The sequence below is a fragment of the Trachypithecus francoisi genome, unplaced genomic scaffold (assembly GCF_009764315.1).
Source record: "Trachypithecus francoisi isolate TF-2019V2 unplaced genomic scaffold, Tfra_2.0 Lachesis_group18, whole genome shotgun sequence".
Lineage (NCBI taxonomy): Eukaryota > Metazoa > Chordata > Mammalia > Primates > Cercopithecidae > Trachypithecus > Trachypithecus francoisi.
Window position 1 is genome coordinate 68,544,429 of NW_022681463.1, and position 16,816 is coordinate 68,561,244.

Genomic DNA, 16,816 nt, shown 5'->3' on the forward strand with positions numbered 1-16,816 from the left:
TATAGGCCACAACCGGCATGGATGCCTGGCTGGTTGGCAGCTCTATTTCCACCTCATTTGCAGTACATATGTGGCCACTGCAAGCCCCATTTCACCCCTTTCCCAGCTGAGATTTCAGTGGGTTTCACCCCAACTACTTTAGGTGTGTACTGTCCTTATCCTCATTCAGAGTAATCCATTCTTCATTAGTTTGTTTTAGAAACAAATAAGGAAGTAGCCTCAGGCTGCTTGCAGTCAGCTTATTTCCATGAGGGGATTCACCCACGTGGCAGAGCCAACATCTGGGGAGGAAGGCCCACAGATGCCCTGGTTGAACAGGGCCTGAAGTCCAACTTCCCTTAGTATATTTCAGTTATATGAGATAATCAAATCCCTTTATTATGTAAGCCACTTGGGGTTGGGTTTTCTGTTACTTGCAACTGAAAATATCCCAAGTAACATATCAGATCTCCTCTAATCCCAGAAAGTGACTTTCCTCACCCCAAGAGAGGACTTGTCTCCCATGGCAGGACTAGATGGGTTTCTCCCAAGAATCCAAATCCAACTCTAGTCCTTTCCTGCTTTCCTTTTTTCTGCCAATGTTCAGTTTCCATTTCTGATGGCCTTTCCTGGCTTTTTTGTTTTTAAAAAACAACTCAGAATTAGTTTGAATTTTAAAATTTAATTTTTTTTTTTTTTGAGGCGGAGTCTCGCTCTGTCGCCCAGGCTGGAGTGCAGTGGCCAGATCTCAGCTCACTGCAAGCTCCGCCTCCCGGGTTTACGCCATTCTCCTGCCTCAGCCTCCCGAGTAGCTGGGACTACAGGCGCCCGCCACGTCGCCCGGCTAGTTTTTGTATTTTTAGTAGAGACGGGGTTTCACCGTGTTAGCCAGGATGGTCTCGATCTCCTGACCTCGTGATCCGCCCGTCTCGGCCTCCCAAAGTGCTGGGATTACAGGCTTGAGCCACGATTTTAACTTAATTTGTATTTTACTTCAGAAATACATATTCACAAGTTAGGCAATTACACAGTTTTCAAAATGAGAAGTCCCCACCGTATCCTCCCACCCCCAACTTCTCCACAGAGGTACTCCCTGCCCATTCTTTCTTCTGCTTCTACCTGTATTTACCTCCTATTGCTAAATAATATGGTTGTACAGCTATTCATCATTTTCCAGCTTTAGTTATTATGCATTTTCTGTGATGGAATATGGCAACTTAGGTTTCTTATGCCTCTCCCACACATGTGCACATCTTGTCCCTTCATTTCCTGAAAAACAGGTTATATCACAGTATTTCACTCCAGCAGTGCCCCCTTATCTGTGGGAGTTGCATTCCAAGACCCCCAATAGATTCCTAAAATCACGAATAGTACCAAATCCGATTGCTGTCAATTAGAACACATTTCTGTTCATTTCTTCCACCCATAAATGTAATACCTTTTCATCTTAACTAAGCATTTATTACACACCGTGGGGTGTAATAAAGAATTTTTGCAACTTGAGGTACAACAGCAAAACTAGCACAAATTTCTTTTGCCTTCTTCACAGTTTTACAGATGGATTTGTTTTTATTGTAGATCTTAGCAACTTCAGCATGTGTTTTTTTTTTCCTTATTAAGTCAAGAACTTTCACCGTTTCTGTTAGAGGAAGCACTTTGCAGCTTCTCTTTGGTGTATCTTATTTGCCAGCGTCACTACTCTTATGCTTTGGGGACGTTATTAAGTAAAATAAGAGTGACTTTGACACAAGCACTGCTATACCACAACAGTTGGTCTGATCAACTGGATGATGACTAAGTGACTCATGGGTGGGTAGCATATACATTGTGGATCCACTGGACAAATCTCACACCATCCCACTTTGCCATGCCCAGAACATGGGTGGAGTGGGATAGCGTGAGATTTCAACATGCTATTCAAAACAGTACATGTTTTAAAACTTAAGAATTATTTCTGGAATTTTCCATTTAATATTTTCAGACTGGTTGGCTGTAACTGAACTGCAGAAAGCCAAACCACAGATAATGGGGAACTACTATATTCACATTATCCTCTATGTAAATATTATTCACAGCTGAGCCATGTAGTGTACTATGGTTATATTTCCTCTCTAATACAAAAGTTTCTTTTCCTCTAGCATTTAAAAACTGTATTGTGTTTTCAGTTGCTTATTTTTCTATGTATTTGTCACTAGTTTATCTCAATCTCTGCAAGAGAAATCTAAATCCCTCTCAATGTGCATGAATCAATTAATTTCTTTTTTTTTCTGGGAGATATCTCTCCTAGAGTCCTTTAAGAGTCCTGCTCCAACATGAATGAGTTGCTTTCTAAGCCTGCTATACACCAACATCCTCGGAATTCCCTTCACTTTCACCTGTGTTGGACTCCTTATTTCCTACTTACTGTGTTTTTCTCTATCTTGGTTTAATCTCTTATTTTGGAGGACCTGTTATACTCAAAAGGTCTCTATCTACTCTTACATTTATTTGTTGGTGCCTTTTGTGTTAGGGCCTTTCCCTCTAATGTATTGTGTTCATTGACTGTTGTTCATAACTAAAAATGAGGCTCTGACAGGTTGACCAAATGCTGTGAGTGGAAGGGCTTCATTGTCAGATGAGTAATAGGGCAGATACCCAGTTTTTGTGTTGAAGGATCCCCAACTGTTTGTGTCTGTCAGCCATTTTTTCAGATAATGCAGTTTCCCCATAGGAGGATCCTCCAGGGTCCTGTCTTGATAGGGTTTGAGTCCATCATCATTCTGGTAGCTAAATAAGGAAAGGGTACTGGGATTTGTGTTTAGTATGAAGACTGACTTAGTCCCTCCCTACCTTCAGAATGCCATATCACCTCCACCCTTTACTGTACTATGAGTCAACAACTCTAAAGAGAAACCGTTGGTTTTCTTGTGAGAGTGAGGAGGGGGAGGAAACTGGTAGGAGAGGAGAGCTTTTATTCAGACTTTCAACCAATCTTCCTGGAAATTTACAAGGATAGCAGTGGGGAGAGCACCCAGCCTACACTTCTGCACAGAGATTTTTAAAACTCTTACTAGCTGTGTAAACTTAAAAAAGCTACTTATCGCCAGTTCTCTTTTGCTCCAATCCTTCTCCCCTCTTTTCTCTCATTGTCCTTACTTGGGACTTGAAGTTGCTTTGTTATAGGACAGCCTTCCTCTTCTTTCCCTGAATCTTAGGATGTGCTTCTTGTCTGCTCTGGGGCTTCCAGTAGCATCATTAGTTGGCTATATCTCAGGGGACTGAAGAGGGCAGGGGAGCTGGGGAAGCTGGGGAAGTTGTGGCTGTTTTGAAGAATTTAGAAAGCCTGATGGGCCAGATATCTGGTTCAATATCTGGAGAAAAGTAGGATCCAATGTGCTTTGCATTTTTTCCCAGTCTGATATTTCAGCCCACAGGACTCTAGTAGGGATTTTTCCTCCTGTATCCCTCATTAAGACTCAACAACTGAAAATACACTGAATAAAATTTTTGAAGTCGTTCTTATTAACAAAAGTCATGGTCAACTAAATATTAAGAATCAACATTTGTTGGGAATGATGTAAATACAAAGTCATTTGGAGACTATGCATGAATGAAGATGGACACAATGATACAAGAACAGGTGTCATCTAAGAACTCCTTATACTTTTGTTTCCTTTCTCAATCACACACTAACAGGGAAACCATGCTTTGTCTTTGCCTTCTATGGATGGCCTTTTCGGAGTGCAGACCTTAGTCTGTCCTTAAAATTCTCCCCAGCAAAGTAATAGAGCAGAGGATTGAAGCACGTATTGGCTGCCGCCAAGGCCAGTGTGATAACCACAGCTTTATGCAGCCTGTCTTCACATATACCCACTTTCCATGTTACCAAGTGGAGGGTCCTCAGTGTGTGATAGGGCAGGAAACACAAGAAGAAGATGATCAAGGTGATGATGATGGTGGTCAGTGCCTTCCTGTGAGAAACCCGCAGCCCCGATTCTGGGACCTCCACTTTTAACAGAGCCCGAATGATCAGCAGATAACAAATGCTGAGTGTGAAAAACGGCAGCAGGAAGCCCACCACCAAGGCAATATAGTTCATGGTCTGCAGCTTAGTAATTTTGTAGAGATTGAGCTCTAAGCATGATATGACACTGCCCTTCTGCTCAGAGCCATTGTTGAGGAGCATTACTGAGGAAGCCATGGTAAGGATCCATATGATCCCACATAGGATCCAGGCACTCCTGATGCTGGTGACATGCAGAAGCCGAAAGGGGTGAACAGTTGCCAGGAAACGCACAACACTCAGCACGGTCAGGAAATAAATACTGCTGTACATGTTGACATACAAGGAATAAGACATAATCCTGCAGGTCAGGTCTCCAAATATCCAATTGGAGCCTCTAAGGTAATAGTCAGCCCTGAAGGGAAGCGTGCTTATGAACAGGAGATCTGAAATGGCCAGATTTAGCATGAAAACGTTCACAGATGTGGACTTCTTATAAGGCTGCAGGAAAACATATATGGACAAGCCATTTCCCAAGACTCCCCAGACAAATATTATCAGATATACAACTGGGAAAAATTCTCTCTTGAAGTTTTCAATTGTGCAGTTCCTGCTGTTGTTGTTATTGCTGAAGGTGCCATTTGGTTCCATTTCTGATACGGAGATGGATGCATGCAAGGACATAAATTTTCTCTCCATGCTGGGTTAAAAAGAAACAGACACAAAAAGTTACTTTGTGAATTTCCCTTTTTCCTTCTTGCTTACCGATTACATCTCTCTAGGTTTTAATGAAACAGGGAGCAATACTATCTTTTCTTTGAAAGTTGAGTTTTAAAACGCTGGTTAAGTCTTTAATATACGCTGCATTACATTTCATAATAAATTTAAATTTCCTGATTTTTGAATGTAGAATAGCCATTAATTTGTTTGGTCGAAGTTGACACTTCAAACTTAGGGAACTTGTGACCTAGGGCCCATGTTGACGTGAATACCTCCCTGTGATATTGCAGCCTAAAACTACTGAATAGCAGATTTCTCATCAGAAACTGTGGAGGACAGAAGGAAATGGCACATTTCTCAAATGCTGAAAGAAAAGACCTGCCAACCTAGCATTCTACTTCCAGCAAAAATATCCTTCAAGTACAAAGAGAAAATCAAGACTTTTTCACACAGAAAACTGAGACTTTGTTGCCAGCAGACCTATCTTAAAAGAATGACCAGGCTGGGCACGGTAGCTCACGTCTGTAATTCCAGCACTTTGGGAGGCTAAGGCTGGTGGATCACTTGAGGTCAGGAGTTCAAGACCGGTCTGGCCAACATGGTGAAACTCCATCTCTACTAAAAATACAAAAATTAGCTGGGCCTATTGGCAGGCGCCTGTAATCCCAGCTACCTGGGAGGCTGAGGCAGGAGAATCGCTTGAATCTGGGAGGCAGAAGTTGCAATGAGCTGAGATCATGCCATTGCACTCCAGCTTGGGCAACAAGAGTGAAATTCCATCTAAAAACAACAACAACAACAGCAACAAATAATGACTAAAGGAAGTTATCTAAGCAGAAAGGAATTCATAAAAGAAGGAACTTTAGAATATTAGAAAATAACAAAGAACATGGTAAGCCAAAATATGTGTAAATACAATAGGCTGTCCTTCTCTTTTAGAGTCTAAGTTACATTTAATGTTTTGAAATAAAAACATTAATGCTGCCTGATGTGGTTTTAAATGGATGTAGAGGAATTATTAAGATAATTATATTATAAATGAGGGAAGGTAAAGAGACGTAAGAGGAAATAAGTTTTCTATACTTCACTTGAATTGGTAGAATGATGATGCTAATAGACTATCATAAGATATATATATACATATATATCTTATCTTTTTATATATATACCTTCATATATATATAGAGAGAGGGAAAATACCTAGAGCATCCACTAAAATGATATACAAAGGGATACACTCAAAAACATTACAGATAAATAAAAATGGAATTCTAAAAAGCATTCAGATAACCAACAACAAGGCAGGAAAAAGAAAAGAGACAATAAAAACAGAAAACAAAAAATAAAATGGCAGACATCCCTAATTCATCAATAATTACATTTAATATAAGTAGTCTAAATATACCAATTAAAAGATAGAGGAATGGAATATATTTTTTAAATGACCCAATTATGTACTGCCTACAACAAATACTTCCAATAGCAATATTGGCTGCTTGAAAGTAAAAGGATGGAAAAATGCTTGCTATTCAAATCAAAGGAAATAAGGGATGGCTCTTTTAGTATCAAATAAAATGGACTTCAAAGCAAAGGACATTGCCAGAGACAGTGAGGGACACTATATAATAATAAGAGGGTTTAACCACTAAGAAGACATACCAATTCTAAATGGGTATGCACCGAACAACAGAGTGGCAAAACTGAAGCAAAACTGATAAAACTGAAAGGAGAGATATTTGGTGACTTCAAGGACCTCTCTCAGCAATTGATGAAGCAAATAGACAAAAACTCAACAAAGGTATAGAAAAACTAAAAACGCCATCAATGAACAGGATCAAATCGACATGCATAAAACACTTCACCCGACAAGAGCAAAATACTTAAGCTTTTAAGTGTTCACAAAACGTATACCAAGATAAACCACATCCTGGGACATAAAACAAGCCTCGATAGATTTCAAATAACTGAAATAATATAGAATGTGTTTTCTTTTTTTTTGAGGCGGTGTCTCGCTCTGTCGCCTGGACTGGAGTGCAGTGGCCGGATCTCAGCTCACTGCAAGCCTCGCCTCCCGGGTTTACGCCATTCTCCTGCCTCAGCCTCCCGAGTAGCTGGGACTACAGGCGCCCGCCACCTCGCCCGGCTCATTTTTGTATTTTTAGTAGAGACGGGGTTTCACTGTGTTAGCCAGGATGGTCTCGATCTCCTGACCTCGTGATCCGCCCGTCTCGGCCTCCCAAAGTGCTGGGATTACAGGCTTGAGCCACCGCGCCCGGCCTAGAATGTGTTTTCTAACCACAAGGGAATCAAACTAGAAATCAGCAGCAGAAAGATAACAGGAAACCCTCAAAACACTTGAAAACTAAACAACATACTTCTAAATAATCCATGGGTCAAAGAGGAAGTCTCAAGGGAAACAAAAAATATATTGAACTGAATAAAAGTGAAAATATAAATTTGTGAGATCTAGCAAATGCAGTATTAGGACAAAACTGTGTAACACTAAATGCATACATTACAAAAAGGAAAAGTCACGAAATAAGAATATAAGCTCCATCCTCAAGAAAAAAAAAAGCAAGCAAAAGGAAGGAAATAGTAAAGAGCAGAAATCAAGAAATTGAAAACAAAAAAATAGGGAAAAAATGAAATGAAAAACTGGTTATTTGAAAACAATCAATACAATTGATTACAGGTGCATGCCACCATGTCCAGCTATTTTTTCTTTTTTGTAGAGATGCTGTCTCTCCGTGTTGCACAGGCTGGTCTTGAACTCCTGAGCTCAAGTGATCCTACCACCTTGGCCTTCAAAGTGTGAGATTACAGACATGAGCCACCATGCCTGGCCAGGTAACTTTCTTAGAGTAGCAGAACAGATGAAGACAATAATGAACTAAAAATTGCATATATTAAATAAAATATTACATGTCCTGATACAATTGACAAATCTTTAGCAAGAGGTACAAAAAAAATAGAACAGACATAAATTTCCATTGTCAGGAATAAAAGAGGAGATAACACTATCGATAGATACCTGAGGCATCAAAAGAATAATGAGAAAAACTTTGAATAACCCTACAAGCATAAATTTCACAACTTAGAGGAACTAGACTAATTCCTCATAAAATGAAAAATAACTCACTCAACATTAAATAGATAATTTGAATATTCCCATAACTATTAAGGAAATTAAATTCTTAATTGAAAAACTCTCAGAATATAAACCTCCGGATCCAGATGGCTTCACTGGAGAATTCTACCAACCATTAAAATAAGAATTAACATCAATTCCATGCAGTGTCTTCCAGAAAATAGAAGAGAAAGGTGTTTCTCAATTTATTTTATTGAAGCTAAGTATTACCCTGATACCAAAATGAGGCAAAGATAATACAGAACAAAAGACTATGGATTAATATCCCCTGTGAATATAGGTGCAAAATATCCTTAGCAAAATATCATCAAATACAATTTAGCAATATATGAAAAAGAATTATACACCATGACCAAGTAATCATATCAATTAATATTTTAAAAAGTGCATAACAAAATTCAATATCCATTCACAATCAAAACTCTCAGAAATATGGGAGTAAAGAGGAACTTCCTCAACCTGATAAAGAGCATATACAAAAAACCTATAGATAACATACTTCATAGTAAAAGACTGAGTGTCTCCCCCATAAGATCTGGAGCAATGCAAGGATGTCCATTCTCACTGATCTTATTCAACATAGTGCTATAAGTTCTAACCAGCGAAATGAGGCAAAAACACAAAAAGGAAATAAAATATTATTTAGATTAGAAAGGAAGAAATAAAATACTTCCTATTTGTAGATGACATAATTACATAGAAAATCCCAAGAGACCTACAAACAGACACATACATGCTCACACACAAAGAAAACAAAAATCTCATAGAGCTAATAAGTGAATTTTGCAAAGTGGCAGAATACACAATAAACATAGAAAATTGATTATATTTTATATACTAGTAACACACATATGAGCACACTGAAGTTAACAATGCAATACTATTTATATTCATTCAAAATTAAAATGAAAGACAGATGTAAATCTCACAAGACATGTATAGAACTTGCATGCTGAAAACTACAAATTACTGGTGAAAGAAATTAAAGTTGTAAAGAAACATGCCATGTCATAGATTAGAAGGCAATGGAATAAAGATATCAATTCTCCCCAGATTTATACACAAAATTATGCAATTCCCAGTAAAATCTTTGTAAGTTTTCTTTGTAGATATAGATAGGATTATTCTAAATCTTAAATGAAAAGGCAGAGGAACTAGAATAGCTAAAACATCGTGAAAAAGAAAATTGAAGTGGGAAGAATCAATCCATCTAATTTCAAGACTTATTTTATAGCTAAAGTAATTAAGATTGTATGGTATTGGCTGAAGGACAAACACATAGATCAACAGAAAAGAATACAAACCCAGAAACAAACCCACATAACTATGCTCAACTAATTGTTTACAAAAGTGCAAAAACAATACAGTGGAGGAAAGACAGGCTTTTCAGAGGCACTGGGGCAATTGGAGAGCCATAGGCAAAAAAACAAATCTTGAACCAAATCTCACACCTTATACAAAAATTAACTAAAATGCAGCATGTACTTCATGTAGAATGTAAATTTTTAAAAATTATTATTATGCTTTAAGTTCTAGGGTACATGTGCACAACGTGCAGGTTTGTTACATATGTATACATGTGCCATGTTTGTGTGTGCACCCATTAACTCATCATTTACATTAGGTATATCTCCTAATGCTATCCCTCCCCTCTCCCCCCACCCCATGACAGGCCCTGATGTGTGATGTTCCCCATCCTGTGTCCAAGTGTTCTCATTGTTCAATTCCCACTTATGAGTGAGAACATGTGGTGTTTGGTTTTCTGTTCTTGCAATACTTTGCTGAGAATGATGGTTTCCAGCTGCATCCATGTCCCTACAAAGGACATGAACTCGTTCTTTTTGATGGCTGCATAGTATTCCATGGTGTATATGTGCCACATTGTCTTAATCTAGTCTGTCATTGATGGACATTTGGGTTGGTTCCAAGTCTTTGCTATTGTGAATAGTGTCGCAATAAACATACGTGTGCATGTGTCTTTATAGTAGCATGATTTATAATCCTTTGGATATATACCCAGTAATGGGATGGCTGGGTCAAATGGTATTTCTAGTTCTAGATCCTTGAGGAATTGCCACACTGTCTTCCACAATGGTTAAACTAGTTTACAGTCCCACCAACAGTGTAAAAGCGTTCCTATTTCTCCACATCCTCTCCAGCACCTGTTGTTTCCTGACTTTTTAATGATTGCCATTCTAACTAGTGTGAGATGGTACCTCATTGTGGTTTTGATTTGCCACCTTGCAGTTCAATCTCAGACTGTTGTGCTAGCAGTGAGTGAGGCTCAGTGGGCATGGGACCCTCTGAGCCAGGCGGGTCAGAGGGATATAATCTCCTGGTGCGCCATTTGCTAAGGCCATTGGAAAAGCGCAGTATTAGGGTGGGAGTGTCCCGATTTTCCAGGTACCGTCTGTCACGGCCTCCCTTTGCTAGAAAAGAGAATTAACTGACCCCTTGTGCTTCCCAGGTGAGGCGATGCCCCGCCCTGCTCCGTGGGCTGCACCCACTGTCTGACAAGCCCCAGTGAGATGAACCTGGTACCTCAGTTGGAAATGCAGAAATCGCCCATCTTCTTCATTGCTCACACTGGGAGCTGCAGACTGGAGCTGTTCCTATTCAGCCATCTTAGAACCTAGTTTTCCCTAGAATGTAAAATTATAAAATTTTTAGGAAAAAAAATTTTGGGATCTAGGACTGGCAAAGAGTTCTTAGACTTGACACCAAAAACATGATCCATGAAAGAAAAAGCTGATAAATTGGAGCTCATCAAGATGATAAATTTTTGCTCCACAAAATACTCTGCTAAGAGGTTGAAAATACAAGCTACAGACTGGGACAGAATATTTGCAAATCACTTATCAAAACAGGATTATTTAGAATATATAAAGAACTCTTGAAAATCAACAGTAAAACAAGCAAATAAATAAAAAACTCCAATTAGAAAATGGGCAAAAGATAGAAACAAACATTTCAGGAGATATACAGGTAGCATATAAGCACATAAAAAATTGTTCAACCTTATTGGCCATTAGGGAAATGCAAATTAAAACCACAATGAGATATTACTACATACTTATTAGAATGGCTAAATAAAAAATAGTGACTACACCAAATACAGAGAAACTGGATCACTCAGACATTGCTGGTGAGAGTGTAAAATGATATGGTCATTCTAGGAAACAATTTGGCTGTTTCCTAAAAAGCTAAACATGCAATTACCATGCATTCCAGTAATTATACTCCTGGGCATTTATCTCAGGGAAATGAAAACTTACGGTAACATAAGTCAGTGATTACTGCAGTTTTATTTGTGATAGCCCCAAACTGGAAATAACTCAGATGGCCTTCAATAGTTAAACAGTGGTACATGCATACCATGGAGTTCTACTCAGCAGCGAAAGGAGTGAACCATTAATACATTTGGTAACTTGAATAAATCTCTAGGGAGCTATGCCATATGAAAATAAAAACTAATCATACAGTGTGATCCCATTTATATAACATCCTTGAACTGACAAAATTACAGAAATGGAGAACACAGATTTGGAATTGCCAGGAATTAAGAAGGCAGTGGGGGTGGGAGGGAAGTAGAGGTAGCTAAAAAGTGAAGTTTGAGGCACCCTTATGGTGACAGAAATGTTCTACATCATAACTGTATTAATGTCAATATTTGGGCTGTGCAGGAGTTTGAGATGAGCCTAGGCAATGTAGTGAGACCCTATCTCTATGAGAGAGAGAGAGAGAAAGAAAAGAAAGAAAAGAAAGAAGAAAGAAAAAGAAAGAAAGAAGAAAGAGGAAGAAAAGAAAAAGAAAAAGAAGAAAGAAAGAAGAAAAGAGAAAGAAGAAAGAAAGAAAGAAAGAAAGAAAGAAAGAAAGAAAAAGAAAAGAAAGGAAAGAAAGGAAAGAAAATGAAAAAGATTAGCTAGCTGTGGTGGTGCATGCCTGCAGTCCCAGCTCCTCAGGAGGCTGAGATGAGAGGATCACTTGAGTCCAGGATATCAAGGCTAAGTGAACTGTGATCACACAGTTGCACTCCGACCTGGTTGATGGAGTGAGACTCACACACACACACACACACACACACACACACCACACACACACAAGCCGAGTTCTGATATATCATAGTCTTGCAAGATGTTACCATTGGAGGAAAGGATACAAGAGATTTTTCTATTTTTTTTTACATCTGCATGGGAATTTTTAATTATCTCAAAATGGAGGAAAAAAAGGTGTGGCTTGAACAGAATACCCTGCAATTTTGATTGCAAAATTCCATCTATAGACTGCTCAGTGGTGCTTGTGTTTAGGAAAACACTTAGGTTTCCACTTAGGGAAGCTCTCCTTCCTCTCCATTTCCTGACAACCTACCCACACTGTCTCTGTACACCTGGAGAGGTGATTCCTCAGGAAGATGAGAGAAGGCTTTCAAAAGCCTTGTTGCTATTAGTAATAAAGCCAACTTGTTCCATTACAGGAGTGTTTTTGGTGGTCTTGGGCTCTGAAGGACTGACAAAAATGGAGTGTCATGAGATTCTTCTGAAGTCCTTGCTGCCTTAAGCAAGTACCCTTGACTCAGTAATGATGCATACATGTGGGACCCTGTTCATGGCTAGGCTCTGATATTTTGTTGAGAACTGTCAGCAACGTGTTTATTTTGTTTTCCTAGGAATAGATCCTCAGAGTCTTTCTATTCTGTAAAACTTGTTGCAAATCTAGTCAGTCGGAAATATTGTTTTCTAGCTTCTAACATCTGTTCTATGATTTGTCTATTGTCCTGAGTGTTGTTCGTTTATACAAGGAAAAGTCCATAAGGCAAGGATAAGCCAAGTCCCCATAAGTCTGTCCTCTGGCTCCAGGGACTGAGAATTCAGGACTCATATGCTTTGGACAAACTTTGGCCTTTGGATAAACTTTGTGTCAGGTCACCATTTCAAAACTTGTAAGGACTTCCTCTGTCTTATCTTTGTGAGCTTGAGAACTACTTTTTTTCCGTTTCTCAGCCCTCATTGTAGGCAATTGACCTTTGCCCAAATTCTGGAGACTCAAGATCGGAGAATCAAAGTCAGACAAGTTCACCTCTGATGGGCTCCACTCAATCTAAAACTGCACTTCTTCCAGATACCTGTTTCTTTCAGATTTCTGCACTGTAACACAAACATGCATGTTTATCTCTACAGCGGGCACAGTTTCACCAAGGACAATCTGGAATTGCAATGGCCACGCTGAGGAACTTTTAATATAAACATGATGGTTTACTTTAGAGGCACTTTAGAAAAGTGAAGAAATCTTCAAGAGAAGATTGTTCTGTTTGACTAACAGTGATTCTTTTGTTCAAAGTTGGTGACAGCCCCTTCTTTTATTTCCATATTTTAGGAATTAATAAGTGCTGGTTAATTGATAAAATCGCCAAGGGCTTAAACCAATTTTAATGTCACTCTTTTTTTATTTCAAAATCTATTCTTTTACATATAAACCTTCCTCCCTCTCTTTTCAGAGGGAACATAATTAGCCTTTTTTTTTTGGTGTTGATTTCATATTCATCTGCAGCAAGTTCCCTTTTCTTTCTTTTTTTCCCTCTATTTCCCCTCCTCTCTTTCTCTTTTCCTCTCTCTTCAGAAATTAATCTTTACCTTATCAAATGAGCCATTCACTTTTTGTGTGCACATTCGAGGGACATCTAGTTCAGATAAATAGGCAAAATGTCTGAAAAAAAGGGAAAAAATGTTATTAAACTGCATTTCTTTCTGTGGACACTAACAGTATATTTACATAGTAGCCTTTATTATAATTATGAGAAAAGAAGAAAAGGCATTATATATAAGTTAAAAGATTACATGTTTGGCATGATTTAGAGTCTTCAAAAAATTACTTTAATACAAAAACTAGTGTCAGTCCAACATTCTGGTTTCTACAAGGCCAGAATTAAATTTTTTTTATTAAACTGAATTTTCTACACTGGTTGTATGAGTTCAACAAGATTCCACTATTTCTATAACTTGTCTAAATTTAGAATTTTAGTTTAATATATATAAAATTGTATTAAACAAAAGTGAATGATAATAATAAATGCCTTTATAATTTTTATAAAATTCTTACAATGCTACAAATCATAAGATTTCATTTGTTAACTAAAATTGCAATTTGCTGATCCTTAACAAACTTTAAGGACTTAGACAAATGGTTAATTGATAATAATCCTTTAGATGCCTAGACAATTTCTAAATAAGAAACATAAAAACGCTGGTCATTAAATACAATTATGTTTATTTCTTAAAATGACAATAGATTAACAAAATATGCAAATTCCTTTGAATGATATCATATATTTACATATTGAAATTGTTTAAATTGTATGCAATAAATGCTAGTAGACCAAAAAAAACTAAGTAAGTTATGTTTTCTCTCCTTTTTCTTTTGTGCCTAAAGAAAAGGAAGGTTGATTACTTTGGTTAAAAATGATAATTAATGTAAATGCTTAATACAGAGAAACACAAAATGTATACTGGATAATAAATATCCTGCTGATTTTCTGTTTATTAGGAAATTTGAAACGATTTATTCAGAGGGTAAATTTTATTTTGACATACATATTATTTTATCTAATAGATTTAATTTTAAAACTATGGTTAAAATGTAAACTTTTTTTTTTTTTTTTTTTGAGACGGAGTCTGGCTCTGTCGCCCAGGCTGGAGTGCGGTGGCCAGATCTCAGCTCACTGCAAGCTCCGCCTCCCAGGTTCACGCCATTCTCCTGCCTCCGCCTCCCAAGTAGCTGGGACCACAGGCGCCCACCTCGTCGCCCGGCTAGTTTTTTGTATTCTTTAGTAGAGACGGGGTTTCACCGTATTAGCCAGGATGGTCTCGATCTCCTGACCTTGTGATCTGCCCGTCTCAGCCTCCCAAAGTGCTGGGATTACAGGCTTGAGCCACCGCACCCGGCCTAAAATGTAAAATTTAAAACGTATTATCTATTTGTATATTTACATATCTGTGTATGCCTAAATGTATACATGTAAAGGTATATTAATAAATTCTCTTCTGTAGAATGTTACATGAATGATATACAAAAAGGGTAAAATTAGAATTGGAGTTTTTTTAATATACAAAAATTAAATTATGCTATGCCCATGTTAGTAAATATTTCTTTTTGTTAATAAAATATTCTGTTAACTTTCAGTGCTTTTTGACACTTTTAAATCATTTTTAAAAAGACTCCTTGCTTTAATAAAATGTTGTTTCTAATGACTATTGTTAATTGCTATGTGTTTTTACAATGTCTTCTGTAATTATTTATGGACCCTAGATAGTTATGACTTATATCTTGTCTCCCGGAACAACTATTCTTGATTCCTTCCAAAATTCAGGCCCCAAATTCAGAATAATCAGGCTATTAATAATGTCCTTTGTGCCTAAACTATCTTTGGTTTTACTGTAATGGCCATTAGGTAACACAAGATTTGTTTTGTCATTCTATGAAAGGAAAGACAATGGGAATAATCAGATTTTCAAATATCCTTTGAATTTAAATTAATTTAAAATTATTATGAGAGCTCTTTTATTTATCAAACTTACTAATAAAAAGCTGATAAAAATATTTTTATTTTTTCTAAGTTAATTATATTTAAGTAAAATATGCTAATATAAATATCTTTTAAGGATTGTACCCTTTTTTTGAGTTAAAAAAAGAATGCTGTTTAAGCACAAAGATTACTGTAATAACTGTGTAACAAAATATCTTTTCCCAAGATTCTCAATTAGCAACCCCACTTTACTTTTTTGTCATGAGAAGTCTGAAAAAACACTAGGGGCTTTGACTCAATGACATGGGACTCATCAAAAATCTATTATTTATTTCAGTCTTTCATTAGCTCCAGTAGTCACAGCATAGTTGTCTTGTCTAAGAGTTTTAGCAGCTGCAGCAAAGCTTGTGGAAGCTGGAGTGACTTAGTCAAACTAGTTCTAGGGTCTACACTAAACCTAATAATTCCCCTGTTTTATTGATAGATATAACTCAAGATTTTTCAGCTAGTCACTTAATCTCTGAGGAAATTGTTGGTTTCCCTTCAAATATCACCGTTCATCACTGTAACACTCTAAACCCAGTGACCCTCTCTCCTTCATCTGTAGAAAAAGAAGCTGATGATTGATTACCTCTGTTGAGGAACTCGCCATACCTTGCATGGACCTTCTATAGACTCCCTTGGATATCCATAATTTAACTTTGCTTGTTGTTGGTTCAGACTGAAAAAACAAACAAACGAACAAAAAGTAAAAATTGACTAGTAGGATATGCTGTCACTGACTTTGTGATAGCAAGTCTAGGTAAAGCTAGACTTAAATAAGTTCAGATGGCAAAGTAAATTGCCCTCATTCAGACCTGCAAGCTGACAAAAGAAAAAAGAATACTTATACACTGATATTGGCATTTGATTTGGGATTAGTCTTGAATTCAAAATGCACTGAAAAAGAAGAGGTCTCTAATAACAAGTTCTGAAATTGAGGCAGTAATTTATAACCTACCAACCAAAAAAAAAAAAAAGCCCAGGAGCAGATGGATTCACAGCCGAATTCTACCAGAGGTACAAAGAGGAGCTGGTACCATTCCTTCTGAACCTATTCCAAACAATAGAAAAAGAGGGACTCCTCTCTAACCCATTTTATGAGGCCAGCATCATCCTGATGCCAAAACCTGACAGAGACATAACAAAAGACAAAAAGAAATTTTCAGGTCAATTTCCCTGATGAGCATCAGTGTAAAAATCCTCAATAAAATACTGGCAAACAGAATCCAGGAGCACATCAAAAAGCTTATACACTACAATCCAGTTGGCTTCATCCCTGGGATGCAAGGCTGGTTCAGCATACACAAATCAATAAACGTAATCCACCACAGAAACAGAACCAATGACAAAAACCCCATGATTATCTCAATAGATGCAGAAAAGGCCTTTGATATAATTCAACACCCCTTTATGCTAAAAACTCTCA

General features: G+C 37.5%; 1 protein-coding gene across 4 annotated transcripts in view; it reads right to left on the minus strand.

Annotated features, from left to right (window-relative positions):
• Positions 1-1,555: 1,555 nt before the first annotated feature.
• The window catches only part of CYSLTR2 (cysteinyl leukotriene receptor 2), a 47,826-nt gene continuing 32,565 nt past the window's right edge, over positions 1,556-16,816 (minus strand). Inside the window, exons 2-5 of one of the 4 annotated variants that reach the window (XM_033176890.1) lie at positions 16,003-16,069; positions 13,460-13,532; positions 10,371-10,471; positions 1,556-4,661 (exon numbers count right to left, since the gene is read on the minus strand). In XM_033176890.1, coding sequence (XP_033032781.1) covers positions 3,680-4,660 — 981 coding nt within the window. In that variant the 5' untranslated portion in view covers position 4,661; positions 10,371-10,471; positions 13,460-13,532; positions 16,003-16,069 and the 3' untranslated portion in view covers positions 1,556-3,679. The remainder of the gene's footprint in view (positions 4,662-10,370; positions 10,472-13,459; positions 13,533-16,002; positions 16,070-16,816) is intronic. The other 3 variants (XM_033176888.1, XM_033176889.1, XM_033176891.1) reach the window with 3 other exon arrangements.